The following is an 11485-nucleotide window of genomic DNA, read 5'->3' on the forward strand; positions in this document are numbered from 1 at the left end:
AAAAATGTGCTTCACAGAGGATTCTGCCTGAGCCTATTTCATTCGGACCGAAACTTATTTCGCACATTTCCCCCCCCTGTATTTCCTGGATTTCAATCACAAAAGCTATCTGAAAAATATGTTTAAAAATATTAACATCAGAACACTACTGCAACAAAGCTCTAAAAAGAAGTCTTGGTACAAAGTGTTTTCTCAAGGTTAAGCTGATATGCAATTCACTGGAGAAGTGAAGAGAAGAAATTCTCTTATAAGGAGACCACCTCTGCTGAAAACACATCAATGCTGCATCTACATCAAGGGAGATGATTAAGATCCAAGAAATCTAAAATTCTAAAAGGTTTCACAGTGATTGGATCCTCTCCTTTTACGAAGTGGGCCTCCTAAACTTCCCCAGTAGGCTTTGTAGGAAGTCTTTCTTAAAACAGAAAAGTCCTATTCTGTTTTAATTCCTTTTGTCCCATTTTTTTCTGCCAACCTTTTCTAAGGCTGAATTGAGGTAGAGTCATAGTCTTCTTCCTAGGGTTACAAAGCACTGATGCAAAAAAGCTAGTCCAACATCTCTGATTTAAGGTTACTATAATCCAGTTTCTTTAGGAAAGCAAGAAAACTCAAAAAGGAAATAAAGATCTGAATAGTATTCAGATGTTTCTGCCATTTTTGTTTTCCTTTGTAGGGAGACAGTAACACCCAACAGAACAACAATAAACCAAAAACATAAGAATGACCTATTCAGAAAGCTACAGTAAAAAAAAAAAAATCAAATAAAAGGCTACAAAACATCCCTCTAAGGGTCCAAATTTTTTCAGGGGAGTGATGGTGGAGGAGACAACAACAGAAATGAATAACCTATCAAAATAAGATGTTCTGAAATAATTGTGCAGATCACATTTAAATAAGGCTCTATGTGTTTTATCTCAAAGGCATTATCTATACTGCAGTCACTGCAGGATATAACGATGTCTAAGAAACACTCATGTGTGCTAGCCTCCAAGACCGCTCCAGAACATCTGGAAGCAAACAGTATTATAGCAGGGCTTTCAACACCTAATGCAGACAGTTTGTGCCTCCCTGCTTTCAAACAATTCATTCCACCAAAAATTCAGCCACCCTCCTACCTCCCCTTAATGGCCTCTGTGTATTCCCACTTAAGAAAACTCAATAAGCACTGAAAGTTTTGCAAATGGCAATCTGAGGAGAGCATCTGTTAAACAATGACAGCAATTCTCCATTCTCAACATGGGAATTCGGATGTCTAGCCAAATCAGGACCATACACAGATATTCAAAACTTCAGGAGTTTTTCCTCAGACTTTGATGACAAAATATCACTGAAGCTGACAGCGAAGCCCCACTAAAGCCACCCTCTTCTACACAGAAGTGGCAAATCCACACCGAGGCCCTGACGTAATAACAACTCTTAGTACATAAACTAATTCTCTTAACACAGGCTGTGGCTGTAATATTATTTTCTGTTCTTGTTGACTGTTTCATTCTATCTAACCATAATTTTCCAATTCATTTTCATATACACCTTTAACTTTTCTTTATGATATTTAATTCTAGCTTCAGGAAACCTGCAATTCAGTCATCCTATTTTCCTCAAGATGTAAGCAAAAGGGAAAATACTATACTATATAATACTATAGTGTCGTGGTTTAGCCTCAAACGGCAACAAAGAACCACGTGCCGCTCGCTCGCGCCTTCCTAATACAGAAAGAATCGTAAGAAAAGGCAAGACTCTTGGGTTGAGACAAAGGCAGTTTAACAGAACAGCAAAGGGAACAGGCAAACAACAACAACAACACGGATAGGGGAATATACAAACACGATTACGGAACCGCCGCTCCCCCACCGCTCGCCAGCCGACCCCGGACGCCCCAGCCCGCTTTTAAGCAGCAACTTCCTGCCCCCTCCCCCGGCAGCTCAGGGTGGGCGTGGCTCACATGGCATGGAATACCAGGAAAAATTAACCCTATCCCCACCGGAACCAGGACATATAGTAAATTAAAAAACAACAACAACATAGAAATCCTATTTTCTTAAAGGATTTTTCAATCATCCCTAACTTTCATTTCTGAGCAGTTGGTAAAAATAAAAGTACGCAAATTCTCTGAATATCCTTCTTCTCAGGGCTAAAGCTCTGTTTATGGGACAGGGAAGAAGAGGTGATCAAAATGCTTGTCAATAGCAACAAAATGGAATAAAAGGGTCTTTAAGCACTGAAAGCCACCTACAGCAGTCTTTAAGAGACAAGTCTTATAATGAAAGGGTTAAACTCATGAAATATCTCAGGCAAGTTTTTGACACACATTTTAAACCAGCAGAGAGTTGCAGTATGATAAAACATAAACTCAGCTAGTCTCTTTAAGATTTGATAATCAAATACAAATTACTTAAGAGTAAAATGAGCAGATAAAAAAACCAACACCTCTTTTCCCACCTCCACATAACATACTTGTTTACTGATGTTATTCATCAAGTAAGTGCTTTCAATTTTTAGAATAAAGTTTCAATGGAAAGCCTTCCAGAGAGCAGAACAGTATATAGTTGTACAATCAAGTCAAATTTAAAATTTTCTTGTAAGAAAATAGGTAAACACAAACAGCCACGAGTAACAAGCATCTCTGACGCACTGAAAGATGATTAATGTTAATGCTTTTTCAATAAAAAGAAATATTGCTTTCAGTGCCAATGAAGGCTTAGCTAAAATCAGGATGATCATACGAAAACAACTTTCCAACGCCCTCAACGATGAATCTGAAAGTGGACTACTCACAGTTGTAAGAAAGGCAGGTATTGTTTTTGCAACGGAGAAAAGCCATTTTTCCATCAGAGGTGACATGATAAGGGAATGACTAAGACAAAGAGGCTCCAGCAGAGGCTTGTAGAACATCTCTTATCCCACAGACAAAAGGACAAACTGATTCCTACTGGATTAGTGTCTAGAAGGGTAGTCAAACATTTAACCAGGGCTAATGACATTGAGCAATTTTTTTACCAAAAAGGAAAGAAATAAACTAGTCAGATAATCCCTTTAGGTGTAGCATAAGGAGAAGTAAACAGAGGCAGGACATCCGGGAAGGATTTTAGGCGCCTCGGACAGACTGTGAACCCTGGAGTACCTAACCAATGGTAAAGTAGGGTTTGATACATTAAAGCTGTAAACTAATTGAAGTAGGAGCTTAATTTAAGAGACTGGGTGCCTTAAGGCTGTACAAAGAGCAGATGCAACAGTTGTAGTACTAAATGTCAGAACTTATCTCCTATTTTTTAAGAAAGAATGCTTTAGGACAATATAACCTTGTAGTAGAAGCTTATCTCTCAGAACAAGGGGCCCAGGGTTACTGAGGTATGCAGAGACTAGTCAAAGCTAACACTTTTGATGCACCAGCAAGAATAAAGGAGTAGAGGCCTGCAGTTCACCCACAAGGTCACGATGATGAAGAGGAGTGGAGGAAGTAAATGACCACCAGATGTCTCTGAAGACCACCGAGAGACTCTAGTGCGCATGTGGGAGTGGGCAGTAACCTGTAATAGTGAGTTAATGAATTCGTAATCATTTCTTGGAAAACTAGTGACTATGCATACATAGTATGTATGTAAACCGTACATCTAAATCAGTCGGTGTGCACATTAGGTGGACCAATCCCCTGTGCGCCTGGCGCTGCAATAAAGAATGCCTGCTTAATAGTCACCAAGGCTATTGAGTCTTAATTTTGGCATTTCACGGCATCAATGGGAAACAGGAGAGGGAAAAATTCGGCCGGGATTAGGAAATAAAAAGGTATGTTTCAAGAACCAAAAGGGTGCCTACTTGCTAGGTCACCCGAACAAAGTGTGCTTTCGTATGGTTCACTGCCTGAGCCACTGTTATTAGATAAGGAGTGTTTCTCACACAGTTCACACAGGCCTCTTTGGAAAATGACAATAAAGTAGCATTTACTGCCATCTGCATAAAGTGTGAAAGCCTCCAATACAAGACAGATACTTCCTCATGGAGACCTAAACTTTCAGGAACATGACAGGTATGAAATCCATCCTTCTTAAAGGGATGTCTGATGAGCAGCGACTGAAGAAACTGAAGGGCTTTGATGAATGAAGATAAAACATGAAGTGACAAAATACCAAAGAACATGGTGTGATTTAACTCAACATTCATAAAAGTCCTCCCAATCAATTCAGTATACAAAATAAAGGACCCTAAAAGAAACTGCTACTTTAAAACCACAGTCTTAAAGATATTAATTGCTGGGAAAAGTCAACAGGTTCATGAAGCTCACTAGGAATACTGAAGAGTCACGTTAAAGAACCCGCATTTTATTTAATGCATTAAAAAACTGAGGTGGTTTCTCATTTTGCATGCTTACAAGAACTTTAAGTGGACTAATCTAACATGAAAATGCTTTCTATTTAATGTAACCTATTTAATGTAAGTAATTATATTAAGCAATTGAGACTTCCTGTTTGTTTTTTTTTAAGAAATTCTCTGTTGCATCCTATAAAACCAAGGGACATATAATGACAGGAGACTGGAGAAAAGTAGAAAATGGATAAAAAGGAATGCTAGTTCAGACAACTATAGCACAGCCCTATACTTTGTTCTACAATCATTGAAGAATCTATAGGTGCCAGATATATCATCCCAGTAAGTCATTACATTCCCAGTAAGTCATAAACTTTCTCTTTTTTTTTTTCATTCAACTCAGCAGTAGGGCACTGCACAATGAATTACAGTGGAACAGTGTTATCAAAGGAATTTCCTATAAGGTTGAAATGATCACCTGATCAAGTTCACTGCTTCTACAAACCTCTTGGATTGCTCTGACAGAGCAAAATATGAGAGGATTAGGAAGAAAAAAAAATCCAAAATTAACATGTAATGCTGCATCTTCCAAGAATGGGAAAAATATTTTGAAAAGAAATTAAATTATCAAGAGCAATGCTCCAAAATGTTCCATGTCCTTGACCAAATACCAGAATAAGATTTATTTCCTTTCAATCAAAAAAAGTAGTTTTGTTATTAAAAAAATTGAGTATTTAATACAAACAGATTTTATGGATTAGACTTCAGCAGATTAAGGGGAAAAGTAGAAGGCTGACAAACGTGACTGATTTGGAAGAGGTGAAGGATAATTTATACTTTTATTTGTAAAGACCATAATGCTGGATTAGAAAAAGGGGAGTTTATATGCTTTATAAAGTGTGTGTATGCATGTACATATGTCTATATATTCTGTTTACTGTTGAGCATCAACAGAACTACAAGTTCATATCCATTAGAAATAAACATGCCCAGCAAAGGCAATAGGGTTACAAATATTACAGTAAATTTCTTAACTTGAACACCCTTTTTTTTAATACATGAGATGATGCATACAGAAGAGAACACAACTTCACTCTGTTCTGCAAACTCATGCTTGACTAAGTAAAAATATTTTGTGTGTACGCTGAATATTTGCAATACAGAATTAGAGAGAAAACAGGTTACAATTCTACACAATGCAACATGTAACTTTATTTCACCACATCGCTTTATCTATAAAATAGATAATATTAAAAGAATAGTTTTTTTTAACTATGTGCTTCTGTACAAAGGCTAGCAAATGGGGTCCCAATCTCAGTGAAAACTTTTACTTAACCTAGGTAACACAAATATTCTGGAACGACTGAAAGCTACCATGTCACTTTCCTCTTATTCCTCAGCATGAAATTAATTTAAAAGAGCATATTAATATTTGTCATTCAGTAGTCAAAATCCATGAGACATGTAATTCACTAATTCAATTTACTGAAATATGTTTTTCAGCTAGAAACTGGACTGAAAAGTGAGTTTCCTGCTGTTCCATGAAGGTAACAAAATTCATCCTCTAGAATACACCAGAAGTTTGTATTGCTTACAGAAGTGTTTTTAAAGCTAAGACTGGGATGACATGAATTTTTGTTGACTCTAATGTAAAAAGCAAACTTCCTTTTAAATTGAATTAATAGAAAGAATTTATTTCAAAAAACCCCTAAGCCTTAAATAATGAAATACCTAAGGAAAAAATAGGAGCAGAAAATAATTTTAACAAATTGCAGGCATCTATTAGAGCATCTTTTTGCTTGGGATACCTTTACTATCCATGCACTTTTCAATGAAACACTATTTTCTGAACTTATCATAATATTATTAAAATATATTTTCAGAGAGTCAAAAGGAAGCATGTTTTTACTGTTTCACAAGAAGGGCATTAGATTAAATACTTAATTTTTTCCAAGGTAATAATTTTAAAGTCAGGTCAAATGTCCAGAACTATTTGTCAAGGAAATGCATATTTCTAAAAGTTATGCATAAAAGTTGCAAATAAACCCAAGAGTAAAATAAGTAATCACAATCCCACATCCTATTTCTAAAAACTAAAATAATCATTTAGAACTGATGTTTACTGCATTATAACCTTGACATTTTCAAGTCAAACCCTGCTATGGTACTGGATTTTAATATTTTATGTGTATACACAAACTGGCAAAATTTTATACATAGGCACAAACTTTATTTGTATATGAATTTCAAGAAAATATGTACTTTAAAATCTGCTATATAATTTAGTGAAAAAATAAGAGCAACAGCTATAACAAAAAATATATTAAAGTCAGGAGAAAACAAGTGTATTAAGTGTATTGTGGAACAAGTCAAAAGTAAAAACCTAGAAAACCGTACAAAAATCACCATAAATCTATTAAAGAGTGTTTAAAACTTGGTAAGGCTGTTTTATCTTTACGTGAATGGATGCCTACTACATATACTTTATATACATATTAAAATCACATTTAATTTTTCTGAATGGTCATCATTCAAAACTAGCTAAGTATAATCTAGTAACAGATAAAAATGGACAAATACCAACTTTTTTGCTATTTAGTTTTAAAAAATATGAAATTTTATTCCTCTGCCTTCTTTGTATTAAAATTGAAGTATGGATGCGAATGACTCCCCCTACCCCTTTCTGCTATTCCTATTTAATTTTCATAAGGCAAAAGAAAAGATAAATGGTTTGAAAGGGCACGTCTGTCATTCACTTTGTAATACAACAGATGCATTAAGAAAAAATTTTTCTTTTCCTCCCCTGTTCTGTTGGCCGCCATCTGCTTGGAAGAAACACTAAGGTTCGCAAAATAACAATATTATCTCCCATCTGAGCGGATCCCTCGCATGCAGCTGACATAATGAGGACAGCTACAATTTAGAGAAACGTGTAATGTCCGTTATTAACTTTCATTTACTGCAAGCGTCTTATCGGAGGCAGGTACCGTTCCTCTGTTAACAGCTATGCTGGCTTCTGTTCGAGCGGCCCTTTCTCGAAGGAGAAAAGAGCCCTTTCGAACAAAGAGTTGATCCCGCCTGGCAGCCAGCCGGGCGCGAGTCGGGCCTGGGGCGCTCCCACCCGATCCCTCTCCACTTGAGCTGAGTCCGAGCGAAGAGAAAGGTGGGCCACAGAAAAGAGGTTTTCAGGAAAAGGGGGGAAACAAGACCTGCGCCGGGGAAGCGCTTCGGCTGTGACTCTTGTGTCGGCAGCCCCCACCGGGTACCCCACAGGGTAGCCGCGGCCCTGGCCGCCACCACAAGAACGCAAAATCTGCCGTGTTACTACAGGCCGCTCCAGAGATACCACGGCTGCTCCCCTCCTGTGGACCGGGGCCGCCATATTAGGGCTGGGCAAAGCCCCTTTCCCCTAACGCTCCTGCCCCATACAAAGGAGTGTATGACACACCACATGACACCGACACCACCACCACCACCATCCCGTGCGGGAGACTCCGGTGCCCGCACCCAAAATGGCACATAGGGCTTTCTGCCTCTTCCCTCCATCCTCTCGACCCCTCTAGGCCTCTTCCTCGTCCTAAATCTCTATCGCTCCAGAGGCCGGCGCAGATCCTACTTACTCTGGGGGATAGAGGCGCAGCTCCTCGATATCTCCCAAGAAGCCGAAGAGAGTCCGCATCTGCTCACTGGTCACTGCCGAGGACAGGTTCGTGACCTGGATGACAGACGTGGGGCCCAAGGGGAAACCAAGCGGTACGCCGATCACTCCGCTGTTCATCATGGCGGAGCCTGCACGACTGCTCCGCTCGCGGCGGTGCCACACACAGCCAGAGAGGCGGGCCTGACGACAGAGCACGCAGCACCTGCCAGAGCGTCCTAGCATGCGGACGCTCTAGCGGCAAACTCGACTGCTCTCTGGAGATGTTTCTGGGAGGGCAGCCGTTCTTCCTGTGCCGGCTGGGACTCACGGTTTCCCAAGGAGTCAGCCAGGCGGTCGTTGCCAGAGCGGGATCAGCGCGGGGCCGCGTCCCCCCCCTTCACGCACACGCTACTCGCCCCAAGCTGCCAGTGGAGGTGGCCGCGGGAAGGAGCAGTCCTGGCGCCCCCATAGCGCTTCCTCGCGAACGCGACAGCCCGGACGTCGCACGCAGCACTCTGCTGGGCTGACTGAGGCGGTTAGATAGCTCCATCACACGTGAGGAAGGTGCAGCTATGAGCGCATCTGACTAATCCCTGCACGAACGGGGCCTGAGTACCTTGTCAAATGGTTTCCTTGTCCTTTAGCAAACTCATGGTATGATTATTCTATCTATAGGATCATTACATAAAGATTTCCTGTGTTTTGACTAGTACATTTCATCTGAAGACAGTTAGCAGAGGTGTAGAAGCTATTACTGCTTTGAACATTTGTGTCCTCTTTCCTTGCATCTCTCAGTGGAGGGTACCAGAAAAAATGAGCTCTAAAATTCACAAATAGAAAAATTCTGTGCTGTCAGAACTGACTGGGATACCCCACCTCAGGTAAAGTCTTTAATAGTAAATACAAAATTCTGAGCTACTGGTTTCCTTCCCCAAAACAGAACAGAAGCAAAACCCTGTTTAAATTTTATATTTGTCAGCCCCTACCACGGGACAAAATTAGCTTGGAAAACAATAATGTGAAAAAAAATGATTTGGATTTCAGAAGAATAGCAAGAAAAAAAAGAAACAGTGCCGAAAGCCTTGGTTCATGCAAGCTGCCATTAAAATGCCAGAAGCAAACGATGAATCTGTTTTAGCCAAACTGTTCAAAATTTAAAAGTATTTAAGAGCCACTCCCTCTCCTATAATAAAAAAACAGCTATTGAGGAAAAGAGTTAAATAAAATGGGTAGACATGCAGGAGGGGAATCAATGTACAAGCAGCACCCTAACATCATCTTCTCCCTACTCGATGGTTAACAGACATGCCTTAACATCTTTGTCCAGGATGCTGTAGGCCAAGAGAAAACTTTAGCTGTGATCTAATTGCTGGATTAATACATGTAGGGGCTTCTTTTCAGTTTTGCTCACCTGTTATTATACTTTTAGTAACTGGATTGTTGCACTTTGATTCAGTAAATTTCATTTTACATTCACCTTACTCATATGAGCAATAATGTCAGGTTAACGAGCAAAGACCAAGGTATTCCATGCCTGCAGCACAGAAAGCCTTAAACTTTTCCCAGCTGGGGATTCCAACATCAATCTCCTGACAATCCAAACAATAGATTTTGACTGAGCTCCAATCCTGGAACTCTAACCATGATTTCAGAAAGCCCTTTGCAATTGCAGAGTTATCCAGAGTTGATGGGGTGTTTGAGAGAACAGCTTTACAGTCATTGCATTAAATTATCAAAAATATGCATTAACACCTTTCCTGGAAGAGGAAAGTTATTACTTAATAATTCCTATTCTTAATGTGTAAAAACAGGTGCAAACTATGCTTCAAAGAGAACTGATTTATCAGCAACCATCGCATAGTCAAAACAAGTACATTCTCTTTCTTCTTTCCTTTTCCTTCAAAGTTGCTCCAGAAATTAGACTGAGTGGGACTTTGCAATTCATAGGGTTCCCCCGGTGAGCACAGTTTTCAGATACTGTGAAGGCAAATGACAAATGATAAACCATCCATGCATCACCAATATGACTGTTCATGAGGACAAATAAGCAATCCTTTCTGAAAACAAAAAAGTGGGATTTTTTTTTTTAGAGCTACAGGGAAAATCTCAGAATATGGAGCATTTGCTTGCCCTTACAACAACATACTTTTTTTTGTTTCATTAATCAGCTTTTTCCTGTGTATAGAAAATAATCTTCCCCTAAAACTGCATCATTCCCTCTTCCTTTTAGCTTCTGGAAAAACAGCAGCAATACATTATCCTTACGAGATCACGAAACTTAAATTCTGTGTTACCTATGTGTAAAAAGGTAAAGTCCTTAAACAAAAGCAACTATTAACCTTTTGTCTAAGATTGTATTTCCTGGTCTTTCCACAAGGTTTAAAAAGCATTTACTGGGAAATGTTAATTGCAAGTATCAGTAGCAAAATATTTGCAATTCAGAAGGAGGTTACAGTAAAACCTGTTTAAAACGATCAGGAGAAAAGTCTTTGCATGTACTGCGCTTCCATGCTTAGGGAATGGAAAGTAAATGAGGTAAGATAAAGACAGAAACATTAGAAAGCCTTCTTTAAACAGAGCCTTAAGGACTTCCAAAAGAATGTTATCCACAGAGCACATATATTTGATATAAAATCAAATAGTTCTAAGTCTCAAGCAATTTACAAAAGGTAAAATTTAATTTCAGATTCAACTACACCTGGGGCACTTAAGGCTGTGCAGCCTAAATACAATGACGGTGGAGTTTGGGTCCTGAGAGGAGGGAACAAAGCAAATAGCAGGATCACAACCCTGGATTTCAGGAGAGCAGACCTTTGCCTGTTCATGGACTGGCCTGGAAGAATCCCACGGGAGATGATTCTAAAAAGAAGAAAGGCCCAAGAGAGCTGGGTTTTTTTTAAGGTTTACCATCTCCAAGCTCAGGAACAGTCCTTCCTGATGTGCAGGAAGTCAAACCTAGGTGGTAGGAGGCTTGTAGAAGTAAACAAGGAGCTCCTGACAGAAGTAAAACATAGTAAAGAAACATACATGAGGTAGAAGCAGGGTCAGGTCATCCAGAAGGAATACAGAGACACTATCTGAGCATACAAAGACAGGGTTAGGAAAGCCAAAGCCCATCTAGAGTTGAATCAAGGGAGGGAGGTGAATAGCAACAAGACAGACTTCTACAAACATAGAAGCAGCAGCAGCAGGAAGACAAGCGAAAACATAGGCCCGCTGCTGAATGGGGCAGGGGTCTTGGTGACAAAGTATATGGAAAAGGCTAGAGTACTTAATGTCTTCTTCATCTCAGTCTTTACTGGTAAGACTTGCTTCTGTAAATTGCAAGCCCATGAGACCAGTGGGAAAGTCTGGAGCAAGGAAGATGTACCTTTGACTGAAGAGAATCAGGTTAGGGAATACTGGACATACACAAGTCCATGGGACCTGATGGAATGTTCCTATGAGTGTTGAGGAATCTAGCCAATGTCACTGCGAGACCACCATTAATTATCTTTGAAAGGTTGTGGTTTTTAGGGGAGGTGAATGTCACCCCTAGATTCC

General features: G+C 39.6%; 1 protein-coding gene across 2 annotated transcripts in view; it reads right to left on the reverse strand.

The window, feature by feature from the left end:
* LOC128902108 (splicing regulatory glutamine/lysine-rich protein 1-like) overlaps positions 1-8112 on the reverse strand; it is a 58869-nt gene extending 50757 nt beyond the window's left edge. For both annotated transcript variants that reach the window (XM_054184489.1, XM_054184488.1), the window contains exon 1: positions 7923-8112. In XM_054184489.1, coding sequence (XP_054040464.1) covers positions 7923-8083 — 161 coding nt within the window. In that variant the 5' untranslated portion in view covers positions 8084-8112. The remainder of the gene's footprint in view (positions 1-7922) is intronic.
* Positions 8113-11485: the final 3373 nt, after the last annotated feature.

This window comes from Rissa tridactyla, chromosome W (assembly GCF_028500815.1).
Source record: "Rissa tridactyla isolate bRisTri1 chromosome W, bRisTri1.patW.cur.20221130, whole genome shotgun sequence".
Classification (NCBI taxonomy): domain Eukaryota; kingdom Metazoa; phylum Chordata; class Aves; order Charadriiformes; family Laridae; genus Rissa; species Rissa tridactyla.